This window comes from Podarcis erhardii (assembly GCF_964252035.2).
Source record: "Podarcis erhardii genome assembly, chromosome: 2".
Lineage (NCBI taxonomy): Eukaryota > Metazoa > Chordata > Lepidosauria > Squamata > Lacertidae > Podarcis > Podarcis erhardii.
The window spans coordinates 50,819,807-50,846,468 of NC_138498.1; the positions used below are offsets into that span (position 1 = coordinate 50,819,807).

General features: G+C 44.3%; 2 protein-coding genes and 2 long non-coding RNA genes across 6 annotated transcripts in view; 3 read left to right on the plus strand and 1 right to left on the minus strand.

The window, feature by feature from the left end:
- On the plus strand, nt 1–2,881 carry LOC309334418. Its single transcript, XR_014153087.1, has 3 exons — nt 1–102; nt 1,316–1,367; nt 2,816–2,881. It is a non-coding gene; the product is annotated as an uncharacterized lncRNA (long non-coding RNA).
- A 1,615-nt stretch (nt 2,882–4,496) lies between these two features.
- On the plus strand, nt 4,497–9,726 carry LOC309334846. Its single transcript, XR_014153296.1, has 4 exons — nt 4,497–4,559; nt 4,943–5,057; nt 6,432–6,480; nt 9,153–9,726. It is a non-coding gene; the product is annotated as an uncharacterized lncRNA (long non-coding RNA).
- Nucleotides 9,727–17,134: 7,408 nt separating this feature from the next.
- Nucleotides 17,135–18,784, minus strand: ECHS1 (enoyl-CoA hydratase, short chain 1). The gene has a single exon (XM_081852181.1). It carries the CDS (start codon nt 18,780–18,782, stop codon nt 17,892–17,894), a length of 891 nt encoding a protein of 296 aa, XP_081708307.1. The 5' UTR covers nt 18,783–18,784; the 3' UTR covers nt 17,135–17,891.
- Nucleotides 18,785–19,280: 496 nt separating this feature from the next.
- FBXO38 (F-box protein 38) overlaps nt 19,281–26,662 on the plus strand; it is a 36,663-nt gene continuing 29,281 nt past the window's right edge. Inside the window, exons 1-6 of one of the 3 annotated variants that reach the window (XM_081852024.1) lie at nt 19,281–19,413; nt 20,816–20,998; nt 22,844–22,977; nt 24,668–24,831; nt 25,939–26,104; nt 26,351–26,488. In XM_081852024.1, coding sequence (XP_081708150.1) covers nt 20,871–20,998; nt 22,844–22,977; nt 24,668–24,831; nt 25,939–26,104; nt 26,351–26,488 — 730 coding nt within the window. In that variant the 5' untranslated portion in view covers nt 19,281–19,413; nt 20,816–20,870. Of the gene's footprint in view, nt 19,414–19,436; nt 19,806–20,815; nt 20,999–22,841; nt 22,978–23,308; nt 23,426–24,667; nt 24,832–25,938; nt 26,105–26,350; nt 26,489–26,662 lie in introns of those variants that run through there. The other 2 variants (XM_081852025.1, XM_081852026.1) reach the window with 2 other exon arrangements.

Sequence of the window (26,662 nt, forward strand, 5' to 3'; positions counted from 1 at the left end):
CAGTGACTTTCCATACGATGTTTGCACAATGATAGAAAACCCTGTCTGTGGCAGTAACGGTGTAACATATATCAATTTATGTCTATTCTGTAAGGCCAAAAGGTGAGTACATTTGTACTGCTGTTTACCTTCCCGCCACAGGGGTACCTATTTATCTACTTGCACTGGCATGCTTTTGGACTGCTAGGTTGGCAGAAACTGGGGCAGAGCAACGGGAGCTCACCCAAGCGTGGGGATTAGAACCGCCAACCTTCTGATCAGCAAGCCCAAGAGGCTCAGTTGTTTAGACCACAGCGCCACCCACATCCCTCCATGGCATTTGCCTTTACCTACATTTGTATTAACCAATGTATGGGAAGGTAGAAAATGAGATATCCAGTAGAGCTTTCTGAAATATACAGGCAGGGGTAGCAACAAGATTTCCTGGGCTTAGTACACTGGGTGGGGAATGGGGTCCTTGCACACACACCTATTGATGAGCTGCTGCTTTTGTAGATATATTAACTTAGCCTAGCCTGCATCACAGTTACAAAGATAGGATGGGGGTGGGGGGAGGAAACAGAGGATAATGTACATAATCTTGAGTGTCTGATGCTACAAGTCAATTCACCCTTATTGGTGGGTGGTGCTGTGGCCAGGCCCCAGACCCATAAGTGATTCAACAAATAGCAGGCTGGATCCAGCTATTGGCCATTGGGCAGGCATTCCCCTAGCAGGCCCAACCCGCCAATGGGGATGCTTGGGCCCACTCTGTATTGTCTGGTTCCTGCATCCATTTTCCAACCCTCCAAGTGTCCTTTTTTCCAGGGACGTCCTTGATTTAGAGAAACCATCCTGGTTTCTGATTTGATCCTGGAATGTCCCACTTTTCTTTAGGATGTCACTATTTTCATTGGAGAAATGTTGGAGGGCATGGAGTTATCCGACTCCTGAGCCATCGGAAGTCAATCCTGTATAGGGAAGGGTTTTTTTTAAAAAAATGTTTAATGTTTTATTACCTTTTTATATATGTTGGAAGCTGCCCACAGTGGCTGGGGCAACCCAGTAAGGTGTGTAGGGTATAAATATTAAAATTATCATTATGGAATGGGATGTCCCTATTTTCATCAGAGAAATGTTGGAGGGTATGCATTTTCTCTACAATGCAATTCTATGCATGCCTACTGAAAAGTAAGCCCATGGGTTAAAGTGGATATGTTTCTTGTCTGTATTGCCTGATGTGTCTGTGTTCTTTACAGTGCAATACTTTGGATGTCTATTGAGAAGTAGACCCTTAGTCTCTCGAAACACAGCTTTATTATTTTTCTTTTTCTAGGGCAAGTGGAGGTGTTCTAACTATTGTTCATGAGGGTAAATGCAAGCCAAAGGTAAACCTCACTATTGCATTGTGATAATTTATTATTTATTATATTTTTTACCTATCCTTCACCGTGAAGTCCCAGGGTGGTTTACAATATAAAAAAAACCACAATATATTGTGGTTGTCCCCCACAAAAGCCTTTCCACTGCTTTCATTGCAGAGTCATATCTATTTCTGTAGAGGCACATCAGGCTAAAGGCACTGGGTGCATGTGTTTGTACATTCACATACCAATTCACTCCCACAAAAGTTGAAATGCAGGCAAAGGGCTCTTTAAATCTCCTTTTCCCTGGTGTGAGCAGCTAAAGAATTTTGGATGAACCCGTCCTTTGGGTACCTCAGATGTTCAGTACCATTTCTCTCCACTTGTCTCCTGACTGAGAAACTTCAAGGAGACACCCAAACACCTTTTGCTATTTGAAATATACTCATAGTCGCAAAGTGATTTCATGCTCTTTATTCAGGTAATAGTGGTGAGGAGGAATGAAAGTCCCCTCAAAGTATCTGCTTTATATACATTATTTACACAATGGGCTGCATGTGATTGGCTAATTCCGGACTTCTCCTGTAGGCCAATCAGGTGGTGGATTCACTTCTATCTGGAGCTGGATTGGGTGGCTCCTGCCGACCAATGATACTGCTGCATTGTTCTAGGACCAATCAGACTGCTGCATTCTGAATCCTATTGTTCTAGGACCAATCAGACTGCTGCATTTTGGATCCTATTGTTCTAGGACCAATCAGACTGATGCAGTTTGGATCCTATTCAACTCAGTACATAACACTATTCATACTGCAAAAACTATTTTCTCTCTGTGTTAGCTTGGAAGAAATAAAAATCTGAGATGAATAATATTGTGGGAAGGGGGGAGCTGAGGTTGTGCTGGAAGTGGCAGCTGGAAAGCCTTTGGAGGCTAGATTTGGTGCTTGAGCCTTCAGTAGTCTATCCTTCATGTCAGGTATGGCCAAACTTGGCCCTCCAGCTGTTTTGGGACTACAGTTCCCATCATCCCTGACCACTGGTCCTGTTAGCTAGGGGTGATGCGAGTTGTAGTCCCAAAACAGCCAAGTTTGGCCATGCCTGCTTTATGTAAAGCAATTGTTCTGATTCTCTTGTTCTGGGTTTTCTTTTTCTCATGTGCATAAATGTAAACAAAATCAGTAGCAATTGTTATATTAAAAACAGTAAGCTTTGTTACTGAGTGTCATTTCAAGCACCATGTAAGAAAGTGACCTGTTCCATGGAGGGATAAGTGAGACAGCCTGTCCAATCAAACATCTGTATTAATTGGGAAATAAAAAAATTACGATGTTGATAACCCTTTGCAGGAGATTTGGTTTAGCATACATTACAATACAAGTTCAAGGACTGATATGAGAAAAGCAAATGCAAGTTTTATTATGTATATTCTTAAACCACCTTTTAACACAAGTTTTCTTTTCCAATTTATCTAGGAGGTAGAAGAGGAAAAGGAGGAGAAGAAGGATGAAGAAGAAGAAGAGGAAGAGGAGGGGGAGGAAGAGGAGGAAGAGGAGGGGGAGGAAGAGGAGGGGGAGAAGAAGGAGAAGAAGGAAGAGGAAGAGAAGGAGGAAGAGGAGGAAGAGGAGGGGGAGAAGAAGGAAGAGGAAGGGGAGGAGGAGGAGGAGGAGGAAGAGGAGGAGGGGGAGGAGGAGGAAGAAGAGGAAGAGGAGGAAGAGGGAGGAGGAAGAGGAGGAGGAGGAGGAGGAGGAGGAGGAAGAGGAGGGGGAGAAGAAGGAGAAGACGGAAGAGGAAGATGAGGAAGAGGAGGAGGAGGAGGAGGAGGAGGAAGAGGAGGAGGAGGAGGAGGAGGAAGAGGAGGGGGAGAAGAAGGAGAAGAAGGAAGAGGAAGAGGAAGAGAAGGAGGAAGAGGAGGGGGAGGAAGAGGAGAAGGAGGAAGAGGAAGGGGAGGAGGAGGAGGAGGAGGGGGAGAAGAAGGAGAAGAAGGAAGAGGAAGAGAAGGAGGAAGAGGAGGAGGAGGGGGAGGAAGAGGAGGGGGAGAAGAAGGAGAAAAAGGAAGAGGAAGAGGAAGAGAAGGAGGAAGAGGAGGGGGAGGAAGAGGAGAAGAAGGAAGAGGAGGAGGAGGAGGAAGAGGAGGGGGGAGGAAGAGGGAGGGGAGAAGAAGGAGAAGAAGGAAGAGGAAGAGAAGGAGAAAGAGGAGGGGGAGGAGGAGGGGAGGAAGAGGAGGGGGAGAAGAAGGAGAAGAAGGAAGAGGAAGGGAAGGAGGAGGAGGAGGAGGAAGAGGAGGAGGAGGAAGAGGAGGAGGAGGAGGAGGAGGGGGAGGAAGAGGAGGGGGAGAAGAAGGAGAAGAAGGAAGAGGAAGAGGAGGGAGGAAGAGGAGGGGGAGAAGAAGGAGGGGGAGAAGAAGGAGAAGGAGGAAGAGGAAGAGAAGGAGGAAGAGGAGGGGAGGAAGAGGAGGGGAGAAGGAGAAGGAGAAGAAGGAAGAGGAAGGGAAGGGGGAGGAGGAGGAGGAGGAAGAGGAGGAGGAGGAGGAGGAAGAGGGGGAGAAGAAGGAAGAGGAGGAGGAGGGGAGGAGGGGAGGGGGAGAAGAAGGAGAAGAAGGAAGAGGAAGAGGAGGAAGAGGAGGAGGAGGAGGAGGAGGAGGGGAGAAGAAGGAGAAGGAGGAAGAGGAAGAGAAGGAGGAAGAGGAGGGGGAGGAAGAGGAGGGGGAGAAGGAGAAGAAGGAAGAGGAAGGGAAGGGGGAGGAGGAGGAGGAGGAAGAGGAGGAGGAGGAGGAGGAGGAGAGGGGGAGAAGAAGGAAGAGGAAGAGGAGGTGGGAGCAGGAGGAGGGGGAGCAGGAGGAGGGGGAGAAGAAGGAGAAGAAGGAAGAGGAAGAGAAGGAGGAAGAGGAGGGGAGGAAAGAGGGGGAGGAGGAGGAGGAGGAAGAGGAAGAGGAGGGGAGAAGAAGGAGGAAGAAGGAAGAGGAAGAGGAAGAGAAGGAGGAAGAGGAGGGGGAGGAAGAGGAGGGGAGAAGGAGAAGAAGGAAGAGGAAGGGGAGGAGGGGAGGAGGAGGAAGGAAGAGGAGGGGGAGAAGAAGGAGAAGAAGGAAGAGGAAGAGAAGGAGGAAGAGGAGGGGGAGGAAGAGGAGGGGGAGAAGAAGGAGAAGAAGGAAGAGGAAAGAGAAGGAGGAAGAGGAGGTGGAAGGAACAGGAAAAGGAAGAAGAGAAGAAGGAGGAATATGTAGGTGTACAATATATAATCAAAATGAATTCAAAGATATTATGTTCCTCATTTGCTCTCGCTGCAGAATCATACTATTTTTTATTACTGTATATACCAAAATCAAAAATAAGCTAGTTTCAACTGGGGCAGCATTCTGTGGCCAACGTGATGCCTGTGGGAAACCCCACACGCAGGACTCGAGCACCAGAGCAATCTGCTATTCCTGTTGTTTCCAGAAACTGGTATTCAGGGGCAGAGCGCAGCCATCATGGCCTGTAGCCTAGTGGTGCACCACTTTTGCCATCTACCCCCCCCCCCCCAACAAGCAAATTCATTGCAAAATCATCATTCATTTCAATTGTTCAGGTGTTCAGCATGGAAAATTTATATTATTATTGCAGGATGAATGCAGAACGTATTGGGTATCTGATCTGGCCTGCCCAAGGGATACGAAATCCGTCTGTAGCACGGAGAACATAACGTATAGCAGTTTTGCATGCTGTGTTTTGCAAAACAGTAAGTCAACTGAACTGTAGGATTTGCTGCCAGCAAAAAGCTCAGTTGGAATAATGCTAATGGAATTCTGCACTTAAAAGGTATTGACAGTGAAGCAGGATTGAAAGATATATGTCTGGGTTCCAGAGAGGAATATTCTGTACACCTAAGGCTGCATGTGGCCCTTTCCTTCAACCAGTAGCTCCCCACACTCTGCAAGCTGCTGTTTCTCAGGGTAGATCCACACCACACATTTAAAGCACATCCAATCCACATTTAAAGCACATTACTAACCCCCCCCAAAAGGGGGGGTACCCCCCAATTCCCGTGGGTACTGGGAATTGTAGGTTTGTGAGGGGGGAAATTACAGCTCCTTAGATTCTTTCAGGGGTGACATGTGCTTTAAACGTGTGCGTTGGTTGCATTTTAAAGGTGTGGTATGAGAGAAAACCTCAGTGGTTTCCTCAGTTTCAAGGGGCTTTTCAGTGGTTTGAAAGACCAAGAAACCCTCGTACAAACACAAAACACCACACAGAGCACTTGGGTTCTGGGGCTGTGGCGACATGTTGTGTCATATTTCCACTGACTCCATGCCCGGCTATAAGACAACAGCACCAGCACAACAGAGCATGTAGCACATACTGCTACTCTCCAGCTTGCTGGAGCAAAGGGAGAATCCACATCTGCCAGCAACGTGGCTGTCGTTAGTGTTGCTACCCCAGCAACAGGGAGAAAGACTGCACAGGGCTTTTAAGGCAGATAGAAATACAGTGGTACCTCGGGTTACATACGCTTCAGGTTACATACGCTTCAGGTTACAGACTCTGCTAACCCAGAAATAGTGCTTCAGGTTAAGAACTTTGCTTCAGGATAAGAACAGAAATCGTGCTCCGGCGGCGCGGCAGCAGCAGGAGGCCCCATTAGCTAAAGTAGTGCTTCAGGTTAAGAACAGTTTCAGGTTAAGAATGGACCTCCGGAACGAATTCAATACTTAACCCGAGGTACCACTGTAGATGGAGAAGACGGTGTACAGCCGCCCCTAGTATCTAGAACCACATCACTCCAACATCAGTGCAATATTGTGCTGCAGAATGGTGCAGTCCAAGGCAGTTTTTGCTGACCTTGTGGTTGCCTTTTCGTTTATGTCATTGTAACTAGACCCGAGAATAGGATTGGACTGTATCTGTAATAAGTATGGGGAACCTGTGGTCTTCCAAAGATTGTTGGACATCAGTTTTCTCTCAGCATGGCCCGTGGTTAGAAATGAGGGGAGTTGTGCTCCAACAAGAACCAGAGGACCACAGATTAGCCACCCCTGCCCAGATTATTTTGTGAGTTTGTGGAATGTGTTAATCTGAATAAGTATTGTGACTATGTTTTTTTTCTACATTCAAGGTACAAGAAGGAAATTAATATGGCGTATGAAGGCAAATGCAAGGAAATGGTACCTATTCATTTTATGTTCAGAACTTGCTTCCCTTTTCAAATAATTACTTGACAATTGGTTTGAGTCCTGCCCTCCAGAGGAGGAGAAAACAAGCTTGTTCCCTCTTCCACATGAGATATGTGAAGATGGCTGTCATATAACTTCCCAGTCTCCTCTTTTTATGCTAAACATACCCAGTTTCCTCAACTGTTCCTCATAAGGCTTGGTTTCCAGACCCTTGATCATCTTGGTCGCTCTCCTGTGCACACATTCCAGTTTGTCAAGATCCTTCCTAAATTGTGGTGCCTGAACTGGACACAGTACTTCAGGTGTGATCTGACCAAGGCAGAATAGAGCGATACTATTACTTCTCTTGATCAAGACACTATACTTCTGTTGATGCAGCCTAGAATAGCATCACACTGTTGACTCAATGTCAAGCTTGTGATCTACTAAAACTCCTAGATCCAAGTACGACTGGCAAGCCAGGTGTCCCCCATCTTATATTTGTGCAACTGATTCTTCCTGCCTAAGTGCAGAACCTTACATTTGTCCCTATTCAAATGCATTTTGTTGGTTTTGGTCTAGTTCTCAAATTTATTAAGGTCATCTTGAATCTCAGTTCTGTCTTACTGGCTACCCCTCCCAGTTTGGTGTCATCTGCAAAATTGATGAGCATCCCCTCAGTTCCTTCATTCAAGTCATTTATAAAGATGTTGGACAACAATGAGCTGCAGACAGGACCCTGGAGCATGGCACCTCACTTGTCACTTTTTTCCAGGATGATGAGGAGCCATTAGTAAGCATTTTTGGGATTCGATCAGTCAACCAACTACAAATCCACTTAACACTTACCTTGACTCGCACACATTTTACCAGTTTCTCCACAAGAATATCATGGGGGATTTCTTTCTGAAATCAAAATACACTACATCCACAGCTTTCCGCTGATCCACCAAAATTGTAACTTCGTACTCTTGAGCTGCAGCTCATCAGGTCTAGGAGATCTGAATTCATTTAAAGTAGCTAGGTTTCCCTTAACGCCTCTATTCCTATTTTGGACTGTAGTTCCCTCCTTGCATCATTTATTCTGGGCACTGCTTTCCTTTTGGGTGCAGAGTAGGTTTTGAGCAGTTCTACCTTCTCTCTGTCACCCAATAGCATTTCTCTGTCTTCTCCATGCAGGGAACCTACTATTTGCTTGTTCTTCCTCTTGCTTTGAACATAGCCAAATAAACCTTTCATTATTATTTTTAACCTTTATTGCAAACCTGAGCTCAGTCTGAGCTTTGGCCTGCCTGACCTTCTCCCTACAACTGCTGGCTACTCATGTACACTCTTCATGATTTCCCCTTTCCTCCATTTCTTGTACATGCCCCTACATTCTTGGCAAAGTTTGAGTTCCAACAGATATCAGGGTAATTGAAACCTTCCATGGCTACTACATCTCTCCTTTTTGGATGTTTGGTAATCTGCTGTAGTAAGGCATCATCCAAGTCTTCAGTCTGGCTTGGAGGCATACAGCAGACACCTACAGTAAAGTAACTGATGCTTCTCTCTCCTACAATTTTTGCCCATATATTCGCAATTTGCCTTCCATGTTCCAGGTCATAGAGTTCTTCACCAGTCTACACATCCTTAACATAGAATGCTGCTCCTCTTCCCTTCTTGTTAGTCTATACCTTTTGAACAGGTTATACCTTTCAATTTCTACATTCCAGTCCCGATTCTCACCCGCCAGATTTCAGTAATGCCTATTAGGTCATATATGCCACCCTGTATTAAGAACGCAAATTCATCTTGCTTGTTTTCCATACTCTATACTAATGCACAGAGACAACTGAAACCACAAGTCAGTCCTCCCCAGCAGCTTCCTTCTTGTAGTTTCCTGCTTTGAAACAGGTACCTGTGGCACCACTTCAGTTTCCTGTGCATCCATGAAGCTATTATCCCCAGTACCAGGTGTTCTTGTGTCGTCTGTAATGTTGTCTCCTTCCCTCTCAAGATCTATTTTCCTCTCTTTGTGGACCACAACCTCAAACAGGAAGGAGTGGTGAAAAAACCACCTGTGCCCCAAGGCCCTTCCTGCCCAGAGTCTCATAGACCCTTGCTATACGTTGAAGGTTGTGTCTGGCAGCATCATTTGTACCCGCACGAACCAGAAGGAAGGGGTTGTGGTCAGTGGGCTTTATAAGACTTCACAACTTCTCTGTATTTTTAACTAGTTTTGAGGGCTGTGCACACACTGCACATGCACCCTGACCCAACCTGGGCCAATCTAGGGAACACCCAAGTAGGATCAAGATCCATATCAAACAATTAAATGCCAAACACTATATGGTCACAAGGAGAGAGCAGGAGAATGCAAAGTGCTACTTCACCAGCACATTCCCTGCGAGAGACTCGGTGGCAGAACAGAATCCTTCAGGCAGCAGGCTTGCACCCTTGCTCCTAGACTTTGGAATTGCTCCTAGACTTTGGAATTGATCCAGGCACCAGGTATGCCACACTGCAAGTGGGAGAGGGATATGGATGTTAGCAGGAGAGAGAATGGTTTGCTTTTATGAAATTTGGCTACATTGCTTATAAGTTGTTTCCCCCTTCATTCCTATTTTTTAAATGTAGGTTTTCCTGCAGCATTCCTTACTATGACAAACTACACCTTTATTTTTCTGTTTTCATTTTCACAGAAAGATGAATAACGATAGAAGAAACATTATTCTTCAACGGAAGACATTCTTTTGATTACTCTTTGCAAAGATACTGTATCTGTACCATGTACTGAAAAGAATAGTTTTTATTGATTGACTGATAGAAAGAAGCATATACAGTGGACGCTCGGGTTGCGAACGTGATCCGTGTGGGAGGCATTTTCGCAACCTGTAGCATTCGCAACCTGCAGCACCGCGTCTGCGCACGCGCGGGTCGCAATTTGGCACTTCTGTGCATGCACAAAGCGTTATTTAGTGCTTCTGCGCATGCACGAGCGCCAAAACCCAGAAGTAACCCGTTCCAGTACTTCCAGGTTCGGCGCTGTGCGCAACACGAAAACACGCAAACTGAAGCGTCTGTAACCTGAGATATGACTGTATGAGAGACAAACATTTTACAATGAGAAATGTAAAACCCATTCACTCACCATTTAAAGGTTTTTCTCAAAGTTTCATGGTTTGAAAGGCTGGTGGCAAAAATATAAAGTTTATTTAATCTCCTGTATTATTCCAGGATCTGTTGTGCCCAGAATAAAATACATATTTAACAAATTATCATCTCAGATTGTGTGTTAAAACGAGTACTGCTTGCCACCCGAAGAGTCGGTCAAAACACATAAGAGACAGTTGAAATACTTGCCGTTCACTTTGAATAAGGGTTTGATTTAAAGCAAGGATGGAGAGAGGCCAAATGTGGCCCACACAGGAGCGGAGGAAGTGGCTCGGGCACCTGGTGTGGCGCGTTCAAGGGCGGGGCAAACTGCCCATAGGGATGGCATGGGGTGTGTGGCACCCATAGGGAGGGGACAGTGTGTGCAACAACCATAGGGACAGGATGGAGAGTGCCGCGGGGCCTCAGCCACCCTACAGCTGGGGGGAGGCAGCGAGCGAACAGTGGCGCCCGCCATTTTGTCACCCCTTCTCAGAGTGACCCGGGGCACGCCGCATGCCCTTCCTACACCCCTAGGCCCACAGTCTCTCCTCCCTGTCCTTTCCCCTGCTTATCAATTCATCTTAAAAACCAGTCCCCCATTAGAATCAGTGTAATACTTCTTTCAAGTCTAATTTTCAGAGAGGCATTTTCAGAGTGGGGGCAGTGGAGGGAGCAGGGAGGGAAGAAATGCCTGCTTATCAAAATTGCTCACACTGAATGCAACTAGGCTTGGAAACTGCCATCAGTTGGAGCCAAATTTATTTTGCTCTTTGTCTCCAATAGTCCTGTCTTCATGAGATTGGCTCAAGGCTTAGACTCTATGCTAGAGATTCTCAAACTGATCTGGCCTACCACCCCCCTGTTCAGAAGAAGAAGAAAAATACTTAGTGCCACCCGTGGGGGTGGACCGGCTCAATCTGATCAATATAATGCTGTTTGTCAATGTACACTGCAGAGAGGATCGTAGTCCAGACTGTAGAGCTGCTCCTTTCAAAGGTCTCTGACCTCACCCATAGTTGGGGCTGGCCTATCATGAGCTCTGCTGAGCCGTGTGACTCAGGTGACAGATTTGGGTGGTAGCAACATACATTCCTTTGTCTACTGGCAACATGGCTCCCTACTTCCATATCTTCCCAGTTCACTGGCAAAAAGCAGACATGGCAAAGGTGCTCCATGAGGCCATCAGCTGCACTGCTACCACTAACATGGCATCAAAACAATTTTTAAAGCTAAACTGCAAGAGGGGGAAGTGACATCCATTGACCCTCGGTTTGTGCAATATGTTGTTCTGGCCCTGCTCACAGTACAGGTAGTGAGCATCTTCCAAGCTGAGCAACCTGCCCACAACCAAATTGGATGACACATGAAACACATGGGGGGGTGCACTTGCCATTTATTTATTTTGTTTGTTGTAAAGAAAATGGAACCTATGATCAGGGACAGAAGAATGGCAGGCAGAGAAGCTGCTTACCCCATTCCCTTCCTGCTATTTTCCCACTCAGACTTGGTCTTCTGGGTCCTCATCTCTTCTTACCTCTGGCAAGGAAAGTAGCTGGTGAAAAGCAGGTTTGAGTGGATAAATGGTGGAAGACAAAGGCTTACCCAGGATCCTTCCCAAACTTTCCTCTGCTGAGTGTAGCAATCTCTTATGGCCATCTATGGCTTTCCTACACATATCTGGGGGCTCTCAGCGCACATGCTTCTTTCTCCTATTATTGCACAATCCTTCCCAATAGTTATTACCCAGTTATTTCACTTATTCTGACCTCACCTGTTGCAAGCTTCCTTGTGTGGCTATTTAAATGAAAGAAGGGGAGAAACCCTTCCTTGTAGCTCACATTTAATGTTGCAAATCCTGACCTTGCAAAAGGAAAGTCCCACAGGGTCAAAATGCAGCAATGAGAGCAAGTGAAATCTGCCCACAGAGAGATAAGAAGGGAAGTTGTCCTCAACCTGGTTTGCTCCAGATGCTGTTGGATGGCAGCGCCTCTCAACCTTGTCCATTAGCTATGCATAAGTCCTCAAAAGCAATTCAGTTCCTTCCTTGTACCTTTAAGTGATGTGTTATTTTCTTCCTCATACAGCTATAAATGAAAGCATTTTGGACCATGCCTCTGGAGTCAGACTGTGTGTATCCTTCAAATTCAGGGTGATCAACACACAACAACCAACCTAAAGGCACACAGGAAGCTCCCAAGTTGCTGAAGTTAAATAGAGCTGGGTCTGGTCAATGCTTGGATGTGATGAGTTAACACATAGAAACCACATGCATGCCACGCTGGGTTTTGTGAAGGAAGAAAAGTAGGATATGAATTTAAGAAAACAAAAAACCTGGGTATGGAATGGACCATCCCCTTCTGCGTGTACTTCAACAGGTGTTAACATCTTCCTTTAAGTCCTTTTATGAGTCCAGCCATCAAACAGAAAGTGGGTGTCTCCCCACACCCTCAAGTTCACCTTGCTCAGCGCTTGTTCTTTTTCCAGCATCAGATGTAGAACTTTTTTTTTAAAAAAATGTGCCTCTCTTGCTTGTGTGCAGTGCACAACAGCTACAGCTTGGACTCACTACCAGAGCAGCAACAGACACATGACTCCAGAACAGATCAAATCAAAAGAACTTCCAGCCTCAACAAATCTATGCCAAAGAATACAAGGGCCAGCAGCCTAGGATTAACACACATTTCTCTACTCACTCCAGTGAGAAGGCAGAAGGTGCAATTTGAGCTACAGTATGTCTGGCATTGCTGTCTCAGGGCCATTTACTACAACAAAACAGGACTCTGGATATGTCGCTCCCATTTAATTCTCTGGGACCCTTGTTACCTGAAGAGTGGAACATAAATTTTTGTGAACGGTTGGGAGAATGAACAGAATGTATTAATTAGACAACAAGTAAAGAGTTATTTGGAGGTCATTTGGGATGCCGAAGAGTGAGATCATCCCATGAGCTATCAAGCTCTGCTACTGTTCTCCTATACACATACAAAAATGTACTTGTCAACTTTCTCTCCATATCTCATTACCATTTGCCTTTCGTTTCCCGCAGGTAAAATAACAAGAAGATGGAGCCTTGTGATAATTAATGACCTGGTCCAGATAAAGAATGTGATTGCTTCTATAGATATGGTGCATATGTATATATGTCTATGATTGTGTACGTTCTTAGGTAAAGCAGAGAGCAGCGGCTGGATCTTGAGAGAAGATAATACAGACTTCATTAACCATGAAGATTACCACCTTTCTTCTGATACTTTCTTTAGCAAACTGCTGCTTCTTTTTTGGTAAGACACCTTCACATTGTAGCCCTATGTTAAAGTCTCCATAACCAACGACCACTTTATAAGGGGTAGTGGGATAAATGACATTTTACTGCTGTTTCATTTTTAGGTTTCGTTTCCATCCTGTTGTGATTGACATTTCCATTTGTAAGCTACCTTGATCTTGATTTAAGCATAAGAAATGAAATATCAAAAGGGGGAGGAGGTTGGGAGGAGCCTATGGTCTAGTAACCACCAGCTTGCATGGGGTTGAACTCACTTAAGTTAGTCATCCGTAATGTTTGCCCCAGAGATTTCGGTGGATCTACTCTAAGCACAGCTAAGTCTGGATCCAACCCAAGATCTCTCATTGGTAGTGTTTTGAAATGCTTTTTTGACTTGTTTTTCAGGTATTGAAGCTTCAGGAGGGAAGGTCAGTGCACATTGATTAAAAATAGCCTTTAGTGTCTTTGTTTAGCAACCAAATTGTGTTCACATTCTGCACATTTGAAATAAACTGTTTGGGAATGCATTTTTACATTTCCTTATTTATAAAAGCTATAATAAATGCCCCCCTTAGCAGATGTAAAATGGGATTAGTATGGGGGACAAGGCCTTTTTAATTTTAGGGGCCTGTTTTTAGTTCTGACTCTTAGTGGAATTTTAAATTGAATGCCATCTTTAAATGATTCCTTATGCTTTCCCGCTGTGTATTGAACCCAGACTATTTTTTGATATAGACAGCTGGGGCACAAGTTATAGAATTTGTAGAAAGAGAAAGGAGTTTCTATACTTGTGTGACTGTAGCTTTGGGCGGGGAAACCTCTGGTCCTCGGCTTAATTTCATGCAAACCCACAAAGATTGAGTGACAGGAGGAGACAGAACACGGCAATGCTGCACACTACCCCCACAATAGGTCTGCTCACATGGGTCTCTGCTTACTGTGTACAGAATACTGCTTAAGAGCTGTACAACAGCATTCTTTTTACATTTCTAAAGGAAACAGCATTTTGGACTTCCCATTATACACCCTATATTGTCATCTGGCCACCCAGGGTGCAGATAACCATGCATGCTGTTGTGGTTGATTTGTCCAAAAATGCCAAGGGTTTTCTAATGAGGGTAGAGATTCTCATTATCTGGTTAGCTTCTCTAGAAGGGCTGTTTCCCATATGGCTTGATACCAGTGGTCCGTGTTCACTCCTGACAGGTCCCTCAAGGGTCTGGTAATGATGCTGCTGAGTAGGTGGCTTATTATTTCTCTCCTTCTACAAGGACATCTTATCTGTCCTCCCGCCTCGTTTCACCTGGCAAACAATGGCTGAACTTGCTGAAAGTTAGTATTGTCAAGCTGCATTTGTTTCCACTCTCTGGATTATATGTTTATTTATAGGTTGACTGCAGCAGGTATCCGCAGCCACCACTTGGTGATTGCCCACAAGAATACAGGCCTGTGTGTGGCACTGATGGTGTGACCTATGCCCATGTATGCATCTTGTGTGCACAAATCTGGTAAGCCCTTTCCCTCCCCACCATCACAAATATACTTATATCCATAACATACAATTTGCATAATATCCCCTCCCTCCCTTTGGCCTTCCCTCAACTTCCATTTCTGATTTATTATCCTCCCCAGTGTACCCTGCTGTTTTTTACAAGGTATCACATTTTCCTTTTGTTACAATCTTTGTTCCCTGTGCATAAAATTGTGAATGTTTATTTAAATCCTGCCATCAAGTCAATATTCTTTGTGTTTGCAAATATAATATAAAAGGTTCCCACTCTTTTTCAAAATCACTATTGTCCTTTTCCTGAAGTCTGCCTGTCAGCTTTGCCAACTCCACATAGTTCATCAGTTTTTCTTGCCATTATTCTTTTGCTGGAATTTCTCCGGTCTTACAATTCTGTGCTATCAGTATTCTCGCTGCCGTCGTAGCATACATGAATAATGTCATTTTCTCTTTCGGCAGATCTTGCCCTAAGATACCCAACAGGAAGGCTTCTGGCTGCTTAACAAATGTTATTCTGAACATTTTTTTCAATTCATTATATATCATTTCCTAATATATTTTAACGCTTTTACAATCCCACCACATATGGTAAAAAGTCCCTTCAACTTCTTTACACCTCTAATACTCCCTCTGTTCATTTTTGTATATTTACGAATCTGGTAAGTCCAACATGGTAAGAAACTACTTCTAAGACAACTATGATACCATGCGCACACTCTATAGCAAACTTTTTCAACCCTAAGTTATTGTTTATGTTGATGATGGTCTTGCCAATATAATTTTAAATGGTGAAATGCCTTGGAAATAATAGGATCGAAAGCTGGGGGAGAAATATATATGTGCGTGTTTTTGTTTGTCCAAGAACTACTCTCTTTATGACACTTTAGTGATACACAGCAACTCTTAAGTACATTATCCCCATCAGGATATGAGAGCCCCAGACTTTTGGTAGTCATTTATATAAATCATTCCTCTGCTATTACAGGGCAACTGGAGTTCAAATTGGCATACGTCACAGAGGAGCATGCAGATCACAAGGTATGTCCAATTCTTAATGTTGATATTTTTAAGCTGAAGTTAACTCAGTATAGCAGAAATTCTCACTGAAAGATTATGACTGCAAAACAACAGCTCCTGCGTTGGCACCACACCTAACCATTTGCCTAGTACATAATGAGCTCCTAAGTTGTTAATATTATTGATTTGGGAAGTCATATTTGTAGAAGTCAGAAAATTTGCTATATTATAACGAACAATACAATCCTAGGCATGCTTATGCAGAAATAAGTCCCAATTAGTCCAATGAGAGTTGCCTCTACACCCCAAAATGCATATTTTGGCAGCCAAGTCTACCGTTATTTGCATGCAGTTAGAAAAGTGGCTGAAAGTGTAAACATGCAAAGTTGTTTGGCTTCTTGACATTTTCTGCTGTCCCATAATCCAAATTAAAAGCTAGTTGATTTACTATTGTCTTTTCTTCTAGGTTAAGCTGTAGAAGAGCAGGTGTTAATAAGAATGGACAGTATTCAAAAAACAAGGAGTTCGTTATTACAATACCACTTGGCTCAATTGCGCTTGTCCAAAGGCCTTTATGAAACACAATAAAATAAAAGCAGAAGCCTTTCCTCTTTTACCAGCACACCCATACTTACACACCTCTGTGCCAGTTCAAACTCTCAGCAGGCCAAATACCTTCTGTAGCCAGTGGTGCAAAGGGCCAATGCAATGCATCACCCTTCACCCAGCAAGCATGTTTAGATGTGTGTGCTCCACAATAGGTCCAAACACATGTAAGCTTGATTGACACCCCCCTTTGCTCTCTCCAATGTTTCCAGAGGATACATTCCATGGGTTGTATCCAATGCAAGCCATACTGAGAGTAGACCCAGAGAAAGTAATAGAGACCCTTTAATTTCAATGTTCTACTCTTGAGTAGACATTAGCTAGATACAACTCCATATGTGAACTGCTTTTACACATCACCTTATGCACACACAATCCCCTCCCCCCACCATGCAAAAATGAGCTATAGTTGGATTATTATCTATCATTTGTCAGTTTGCAGAGGCCCAAAGCAAGGGTCAGCCTTTCAGTACAAGGAAGAGAGGACAGTTTTTGCCCACTGTCCAATGTAACTGCCTGAAGCAATGAGCAACTATCCAGGAAGGATCTAATTAACAGATAAAGACAAGGTCATAGAAAGAAAGGTAAACTAGTTCCAGAAACTTCCTAGTTGTACATCTTTCCCCAAGGGGTGGGGTTGGGGGAGATGCTAATCTTTTTCCTGTTGCTTTGAACTACCTGTTTGAACTAAGACCCATCTGTTCCTCGACAAACAAGCATGACACAGCAGAGGCCAAACAAAACAGAGGTATTGGAGATATAGAAAAGGCAAAGGGACACAAGTCAAAATAACTGTAGAAACCTGAAATTCACCATTAGCCACTATAATCTATTGACACAGAGTGCTGTCACTCTGCCCCCTTGAACCTCTTACTGCCTTTGCGTAAGAAGTCGGAAAAACAGTTCACTTTTAGACCAGCAGTATTAATAAGGACTGCAATGGTGTAGGATTCCTACCTTCTTCTAACTCTATGAAAAAGACAGCGGAATGAATACTGGAGATCTGTCACACACCAAATGGTGATTTCGGCTACAATACTATGCATATTTTTACCTTGGAGAATGGTCCATTGAAATCAATGCGGCTTACCTCGTGAGTAGATATCACTGCACAGTCAAGGAGAGTAGGAAGAAAGTCTTTTTGAAATGATGTAATTTTATTAAAGACATGTATTGTCACAATTATTCAGTTAATGCAGACTAGGCTACCATTTGTTGCTTTATGCAGAGTTGCAAAGCCCAGCCCCAGCAAACCATTAAGCCTTTACCCACCACCATGTTGCAGTGGCCATCAGCTACAGCTCAGACTCACCACCAGAGCAGTACTCTGAACAGAACAGATCAAACCAAAAGAACCACTACCCTGGGCAAACCTTTCCCAAAGCACACATAGGAGTCAGCAGCCCAGCAGCCCAGGATGAAGATAACATCTACTCACCCCAATGTGGAGGTAGAACCTACAATCTGAGCTGGGAAAGAAAGAAAGCTTAAAGTTTTGTGCATGCATGTATGTGCATGTGTAACATCTCCTACATCTGGCATTGCTGTCTCAGGGCCATTTACTACGATTAAACAAATTGGGGAACTATGTAATTCAAGGTGTCTTCAGACAGGGGCATTCTCCAACAGTTGATTTAAGGAGACCTGTAGACAATAATGATTTCCTTACAAAAGAAACTGATCACCGGGAATTGCATATCCCCAAACTACCCCCCCCCCCTTGACACATCATCTTCCTGGCAAGTGAAAGGCACATAATTTGCAATTAAAGGTCACAGAGAGGTGCCACTTGGAAGAGGCCATCTGGGCAGACTGGATAAACATGGCTGCAATCTCTTCAGCCAGCCGGCCAGTCCCCAGCACACTGTGCATCAGCGGCTTCTGCGGGGCGACTCAGTGGTCCTTAAAGTTTGCCTGCCTCTTCTCCACGAAGGCGCTCATCCCTTCTTTCCTGTCGTCCGTGGCAAAGGTGGCGTGAAACAGCCTCTTCTCTGCCTTATTGCCCTCGGCCAGAGTCATCTCGAAGGCGGCGTTCACCGCCTCCTTGGCCATGGCCGCCACCAGCTTGGAGTTCCTGGCGATCTTCTCGCCGCAGCCGACGGCTTCGTCCAGCAGCTTGTCCACGGGGCAGACCTTGCTGACCAGGCCGGCTGCCTTGGCCTCTTGCGCCGAGATGCGCTCGCCGGTGAGGACCATCTCCATGGCCAGGGACTTGCCCACGGCCCGGGTCAGCCTCTGCGTGCCGCCGGCGCCGGGGATGGTGCCCAGCAGGATCTCGGGCTGCCCGAACTGCGCCTTCTCGCCGGCGTAGATGATGTCGCACATCATGGCCAGCTCGCAGCCTCCGCCGAGCGCGTAGCCGTTGACCGCGGCGATGACGGGCTTCCTGACCGTGGAGACCCGGTTCCAGTGCGCCAGGAAGTTCCCCGCGTAGCACTCCTGGAAGGTGCGGCCCTGCATCTCCTTGATGTCCGCGCCGGCCGCGAAGGCCTTCTCGCTGCCCGTGAGGACCACGGCGCCCACGCCAGGGTCCCGCTCCAGGGCGTCCAGCGCCTCGCTCACCTCGGTCATCAGCCCGTCGCACAGCGCGTTCAGGGCCTGCGGGCGGTTCAGGCGGATCACCGCCACGCTCTGCGCCGAGCCGCGCTTCTCCACCACGATGTACTGGAACTGAGGCGCCGCCGCCGCCGCCGCCGCCAGGAAGCGACGGGAAGGCCGCCGCGCGGCAGCTGCCGAGAGCAGGAGAGGCAGGCGGAGGCGGCGGAGGGCGCAGGCGGCGGCCATGCTGGCAGGGCAAAAGGTAAGGGCAAGAGGAGCCGCAGTCAATGTGCTCCTTCAGGAGGATTTCCGGTCCCCGCGCGGCGGAAACCCGCCATTTGAGTGGCAAGGGTGGTGGAAACGCGCGTGTGAAGGGATTTCGGAGGAGGGTTTAGAGAGAAAAAGAAAGGTGGGGAGAGGGAGGCCAGGGTCAGAGGCTCCCTTTCCTTGCACGGCTTTGAAAGAGTCCCTAGAATCCCCTCCAGGGTCATCTAGTCACCCCCCCCCCGCAATGCAGGAATCTCAGCTAAAGTATCCTTGACACTACAGATGACCATCTAGCCTCTGCTCCAAGGAAGGGTAGTCCACCACCTCGCGAGACAGTCGGTCTCACCGTCTTACCGCCAGAAAGTTCTTCCTAATGTTCATTCGGAATTTCCTTCCTCCCCTGCTTGCCCCCCTGGAGTGTTTTAATCGAAGCCGGGAGTGACGGTTGCTGAGCTCTCTTGTTTTTCTTCACCTCCCTTTGCGCACGAGCCTCCGGAAATGCCCGACGGCTGAACAGGAAGCGGAAGCGCCGCTCAGCGCTGGGAGGAAGTGTCTCCAGCTGGAGCGGCTCCTCGGATCAGAACCCCAAGAACGGGGGGTGGCCGGGCAGGTGAGAGGCTGCTGCGGCGGGTTGTGTCTGGCGGGTCCCCAAGTCCCTGCGCTGAGGGGAGCGCGGAGAGCCGGGCGGGCAGCGGCCGCCGCTGACACAGCCGCCTCCGAGTCCCGCGGGGACTGTATTGGAGCTGACGGCGACCCCCGACCCCCTCCCCCCCCCCTCGCAACTGACTCCGAGGAAGGATGTGCGCGCGTGTCTGTGAGTGTGCGCGTGTTCGGGGCACCTTTAAATTCGCGGCCCAGGCTGGCCTTCCTCTCCTCGGCCTGCGGCTCTGCGGCCCGTCTCTAGCTTCCTTTTACTCGGGAAGAAATGCCATTGTTTTTATGTGGGAGGCTGGCCCTTTTACTCGAGAAGAAATCGGCTGCTTTTGCCGAAAAAAACAGAAGGTATTCGCTTTGTCTCTCTCTTTCCCCAACCTTCACCGTCTTGCTCTTAGGGGATCCTGTTTCATCTCTTTCGTTTCTTACCTGGCGAGAGCTAGTGCGTTGCTCTCGCTGACTCTCCCCAAGCTCCACTCCTTTTTAACGTTTCTTGGAGCAGGGACTGATGTTGCTGGACTTGTTGGGGAATTGTAGTCCTATGTTCACCAGGCAGCCATCACATTCATTATCCCTGTCACACAGAATCTCTGCTATTAATAGGAATGGTGGCCTGGATTTTCAGTTTCCTTTTGAATAATAGAAGTGAAAACTAGTCAGTGAATTCATTGGGCCAGGACTGAAAAGGGAATGGAAAAGCCCCAAAACCTGTTTAAAACATTTCATATTTAAAACCTGACTCAAGACTTTCAGTGCTTATGCTTTTCTAGTTTGCTGCAGCTAGAGAGACACTGCAACCACATAATTTCTGACTGCCAGGTTCTCTGAATCCCACTATGTAAAGATGTGTTCGGTTTCTTTTTCAGATGTCTAACACCGTGCAATAGCTTTTCTGGCTAACCATATAAAACACTGGTTTAATGAAATGTACATCACAATAAATATGTTAATTTTATAGTACCACAGAATATTGTTCTTTTAAACTTGTTTTTCAGAAGTTGACTGCTGAAGTAATGGCAATTAGCAAAATATTTATTTGGGGGAGGGGTTATATAAGAAGTCCCAGCTGAAGTCTGTTTATTTATTTTATGGAAGTTATACCCTGCTTGTTTCTAGAAAGCCTCGAATTACTAATTGGCTTCTTCTAACTCTGGGATTTCTTTAGTCCTTATTTCTCACTGAGAGATTTTATATATGAAAGAGGTAATAATCTATATATATATTTTCCTAAAATAAATTTATATTTACTATTTATTTTTCTTTGTTCTTTACTAAATTTCATGTTTATGACACGTCTTGCCTTGAATTTCTGCATGTTAAATACTTATATTCTCCTGTGTCACCATTTTCTTCTGCAGTTTCACTGTATCTGCCTACCAGCCCTGATCCCTTTAATCAGCAAACATCACCATAATGGGGCCTAGGCGGAAAAATGTAAAAGTATGTTCCACAAGCAGGGGAGGACCCATATGTATTAAAACTGCTGATCTGAAGGACTATATGAACCAACTTTCACATGAAGTGCTTTGTCATATTTTCAGGTGGGTTGGAAGATAATGTTCTGTTTTTGATGTTTCATGTAATTCACTGTAGTACCTGAGGACAAAAATCAGATTATCTGTTCAGTCCTGAAAGTGAAATATGCCTTTAATTTAGCATTATCAGATTAACCTTCTCCCTGTATAAAGCGGACCAGTTTCTTCAGACTTATTGCTGGTATTTTTTTGGAAATGCTTATGCTCATGAGCAATTAGAAATAATAATTTGCAAGATATGTTATGATGTACCTGTGATTTGTTGATGTAGACCATATATCTTTTTACATTGATTTAGCATTAAGGAGCTGCTTTATGTTTTGTTGCCAGATGAAATTGGTCTTTGCCTTTATATTGTACCTGCTGTTCAGCTGAAAGGGCTCCCAGAGTCACTTACAAATCCATTAAAAAAGACGACAGTCCCTTCCCTCCTCATCCCTTTTTTCCTTTGGTGTTGTGCCTTTTAGATTATTACACTTCAGGGCAAGGACAGCCTTATTTTTTAATGGAACAGTAAGTGACTGGGAGCCTTTTCAGATGAACATGGGAAGGGAAAAAGCAATCTCTGCCTCTAGTTATTAAAGTTCTTCTAATGAGCATCCTATTGGAATGGCTGGTGCTAGGTGACAATTGAGGGAACCTTTTCTCCACCTAGAGGCTATTTTGAGTGGCGAGGGACCTATTAGGATGGTCCATTCTCAGAAACTGATAGATCCAATGGGTTTCTGGATGGCTCTTGGTGATTTTTGATCCAGAGAGCCCTTTCCTGCTTAGTGGAGCTTCTTTGACTCCCTTATATACTCCAGAGCTTAGGGCAAGAAAACAAGCTGGGAGATGGCGGCTTGAACGTGAGTGGAGGAAAACTCTGGTCAAATGCAATTGAACACCGATGAGGGCTCATCATCGAGCTTCCTAGTGACAGTGAAGGCTGCCTCCATCATGGAGGGCTTTCTTGATGGTGGTGCCTGCCCTGTAGAATACCTTTTCAACAGATATCAAGGAGATAAGTAACTATACAACTATTAGAAGACATCTGAAGGCAGCCCTGTATAGGGAAGTTTTTTTTAATGTTTAATGTTTTATTCTGTTTTTATATATGTTGGAAACTGCCCAGAGTGCCTGGGGCAACCCAGTCAGATGGGCCGGTACTACTTTTTTTTAAAAAAATTGTCAGATGGGTCTCAGTTAGACTGACCAAGGAGGAATTTCAAGTCCTAATGTTCAGAATCAAAAGAGCTAGCCCCCTAAATCATGAAAGTTGGATGTAGCAATCACAGATTTGAAAGTTTTGTGAATGAGAGATGCTTGCTATTTGCCTTGCTGTAAGCACAGAGAAATGCTTATAGCTCAGCTGGTTAGAGCGTGGTGCTGATAATGCTAAGGTTGGAGGTTCGACCCCCGTATGGGACAGCTGCACATTCCTGCATTGCAGGGGGTTGGACTAGGTGATCTTCAATGTCCTTTCCAGCTCTGTAATTCTATGAGATTTATTTTGACAAACTTGGATATTTTTAGTCTAATAAATAATCCAATTTAATTTTCTGCTGAAGTGAATGGTGTTAGCCGCAGTTGTATTATTTCCAGTCAAACTATGTCAAATTGAGTGCCTTGCCTGTTTGATAGCCATACATTATTTCTGCTTTAATGCAATAGTACAGTTTTGATACAATTTTAATACTGTTTTAATACAATAGTACTTGCATCCATTGCTGAATTTATTATGTGCTATGAGTGTATGTGGATGTGTATAGCAGCATCCAGATTGTCATTTGTTTTAACAGCAGAGGGGGAAAAGAAACAAACCATTAGAGAATTAATCCTATCTTTTCTTCTCCCACTCTCCTTCTGAAGGTATCTTCCGCTGCAGGATATCATGTGCATGGAATGCCTCTCTCGGAAGTTAAAGGAAGCAGTCACCCTATATTTGAGAGTGGTGAAGGTTGTGGATCTCTGCGCAGGCCGCTGGTGGGAATATATGCCCACTGGTGAGTGTTGCTTTTAATCATGGTAGTGATGCACTGCAGTATATCTTATGCTTTTAAATTATAGCTGTTACAAGCCATTGTTTTTAAAAAGCATTTCATGGAGTCTAAATTTCTATAGCACTTTTTGCATGCACCATGGCTTTATGGAGTATTTTCTCAGGACCCCTTCCAGTGCTAGCAACTGTTTCTATTCATAGGAGTGCATCCTCAAGCCACTCCTTTGATAAGAATTGGAGCAGCAGAAGGACTTTTACCCATCTTCAGTTCACAAGGAGACATGGCAGAAGTCCCTCTGATGCCTTTTTTTGTCATTCCCTTTTGTGACTTGCAGGTGCACTCTGATGGACAATATGGCATTATCAGATGTGACCCTTCCTTGTTCTCACTACAACCTTATGCAAGATGATGCTATACCTCCCATTTTACAGCTGGGGAACTGGGGCCAAGAGTGAGTGACTTGCCCAAGACTATCCGTTGAATTTGCTAGACCGAATGATTCCTCTGCCAAAGATTGTTAGATAAAGTTATGGAATTAAAAACTTCTGAAAACCCTACATGTGCACGCACCAAAGTTTGCCTTTGTGGCTGTTCTTATTCCCACACCCCATGATATTACTCAGTGCCTATCTAGAACAGGCATAGGCAAACTCCGGCCCTCCAGATGTTTGGGACTACAACTAGAACAAATGTTTTTTTCAAATGTTTGTGCACCAAGATTTCTAGAACTGAGAGATTAAAAGTGGAGGCCTTCCTCTTTCCTTTGTATAGGTTTCATTTTAAAGGAAATCATAATAGCACTATAAAATAAGGAGCCACCAATAAAACATGCCAAAAATATAAAAACACAGTATCAAGGGGAGGGGGGGGTGTAGATTTAGAGCAATATATGTCACATAGTACAACCAGTAATTAAAATGCCTAATAGTTGCTGTTTTCTGGATGCACATAGAAACAGGAGGAAGATCCTCTTGAGCCAGGAAGGTTGGGGACAGTTATAATAGTCCAAAGCAAGAAAATATGGTACCCATCTTTAAAAGGGGAAATGAGAATGGCTGAAAGAATGAAGGGACAGGTGGCCTTGGTTTGTTAGCAAGAAAAATGAGTCAAACAGTGTATTATGAGTACATGAGCAGTAACATAATGTGCTCAATTACAAAATGGGGAGGTGGGGAAGCCAACATTTATTTGTGCCAAAAGGACTGTAAAAAAAAAAGTTGACATAACTTAGTCAAAGCATTTTAGTCCCCTCTTATTCTGCAAATTAAGCATCTTCATCTTAAATCCATAGTGGGGGAAATGCATAACTTTAGCTGGATCATGTCCAAATTAGATTCCACCTTTTTGAGTACTCTTATTTCTGTCAAAACTTGACTAATCAACCATACTCTCTTCTTGTATGTACGCAAATTTTTGTTGTTGTCTAAGCAGTGGAGAACTTTTGTAGTTCTCTAGCCTTGCATTTGAGGTCTAGAATTTGAGTTCTAGAATAACAAAATTAAGTATATGGTTCCTCTTTTTTGCGTTCGTCCAAAGCATGGGTGGTGATGCTTGCGGGGTAAAATAAAACAAAGAAAGCAACACAAATCCTTGCTCTGTCATTATATGTGGATTGTAAACTGCACCATCCGTCTTCCTTGCACATCTATACTTCTCTTCTTCCTCAGAGATAAAATATGTGTCATCTTCTCAGGATTCACAGATTCCAGCTTCCTGACATTGCTGAAGAAAATGCCAGATATTGAGCAGCTATATGGGCTTCACCCCAGGCACCTGGACAGGCGCAGAGTTCGTGGTTATGAAGCTTTCAGCATTCCAGGAGTTCTAGAAGCCCTGCAAGCTTGCCCAAATCTACTAGTAGGTGTTGTATATTCAAAATATAAACATACATATTCATATGGCAGTTGCGATCCTTGATCATACTTGTGGGGCATGAGGGGATGGATATGGTTATACACAACAGCAGATGGTGCTGTATCTTATGGATTTTGTTCAGTTCCATTCACTTATAGCTATTTATCATATTATTAGCTACAGCAACTGAATTTTAGATTCAGCTATTACTCAGCTGTGCTTTTAATTAAATCTTGAATTCTCTCCTTAAAATCCAACTGTTGCAAACAGATGGGCCAGAAATTATGTGACTGGAAAATAGTGTACAAATAGCTATTCACATGTCTGTGAATCTACAGCATTTAATCACTTATTTTTGTTTGCACGATATGTGGATTATATGCAGAATGAAGGGTGGGCTGGGAAGGTCCAAAAACTGATTACAGGTGACAGAGCAAACTGGTAGCTTCAGAATTGTCATGTTAAAAAGGTTTACCTTTCATCTATGAGACCTATGCATATTCTACTGCATTAAAAAAATATCAGATTTTCTTGCCTTCTGCAGCAGTTACTGATTTTGACATTGGAAATCAAGGTTATTTTCCATTGTGTAATTCCACCTATATAAAGTCTTTTCTTTGAGGGATTTATCTGAACTTCAATACTTAGGCTTAAAAAAAAGTTGAAGTTTTCCTTCTAACCTTTTGTGAAGTTTCAAAATACTTAATATAATTGGATTAATTTCTTTCTGTTTTTATAGCACTGAATTTGTAAACTTAATTGATGTTAAGATATTTTAGTTGCATGTTTTTATTGTTAGTTGCCTGGGATTTATGGAAAGGTTGGTGTATCAATCACTAGCAAGTAAAAGTAAACTTTAGAATTTTAGATCTATTGCAGTGTAAGCTAGGCATGAGTTATTACAACATCATAACTAAGAGATGCATGTGTCAATTGAGTTCGTTTTTTTTAACTGCTGCTTACATGAATTGAAAGAGCTCAAATGTTGAAGATTATTCTTACTACTAATTGTTACTTGAGAGAGAGTGTGTGTGTGTGTGCGAGAGCGCTTATGCTAATGATTGAGATTTCCCATCATTCTATACTGGGTTTTTTGTTTTTTTGCTTTAGGGAGTTGAAACTTCCCACTTGGAACTGGTAGAAGCCATTTGGACATACATGCCACAAGTTCACATCCTTGGAAAGTTTCGAAATCGCAATGGTGCCTTCCCAATTCCAGCTGAAAATAAACTAAAAATACCAATAGGAGCTAAAATTCAGACTTTGCACTTAGTAGGTAAGCATTGTAGAGAAATACTTCCAGTGGATACATCATGAATGAAAAGCTGTGAAATCAGAAAGCGCACTTATTTCACTTCATTGTGCTGAATTCTCAGCTTGAACACTGTTTCATTTGCAGACTAAAGTACTAGTCTGCAAGTATTGCTTGCACACACCCCTACAAAAATTAAGCCTTTAAGTGTTTGTCCTTGAAGTGTCTGTTTTTTGGACCTGACGTACTGCTTTGTTTCCTGTATTTTAGGAGTTAATGTACCTGACATTCCTTGCATCCCAATGCTGAGGCACCTGTACCTGAAGTGGGTGAGGCTCACCAAACCACAGCCTTTTAAAGATTTCCTTTGCATCAGTTTACGCACTTTTGTCATGAGAAATTGTGCAGGTAAAAGAGCATAAGGTCCCTTTCTCGAATTTATATTGGGAGGGGAGGGTATGCTTCTCATTTACTAAGAGTGAATGTGGATCTGTGTTCAAAGTAAGTTTGAATAAGGAAATAGCAAATAACTTGCTTAACAACCAAATGACTAGTCAGTTTAATGTTGTGAGAATTGAACTA

What these genes read in the sequence shown, in the direction of transcription:
- ECHS1 (XM_081852181.1), bottom strand. Translation starts at nt 18,782, where the DNA reads ATGGCCGCCGCCTGCGCCCTCCGCCGCCTCCGCCTGCCTCTCCTGCTC.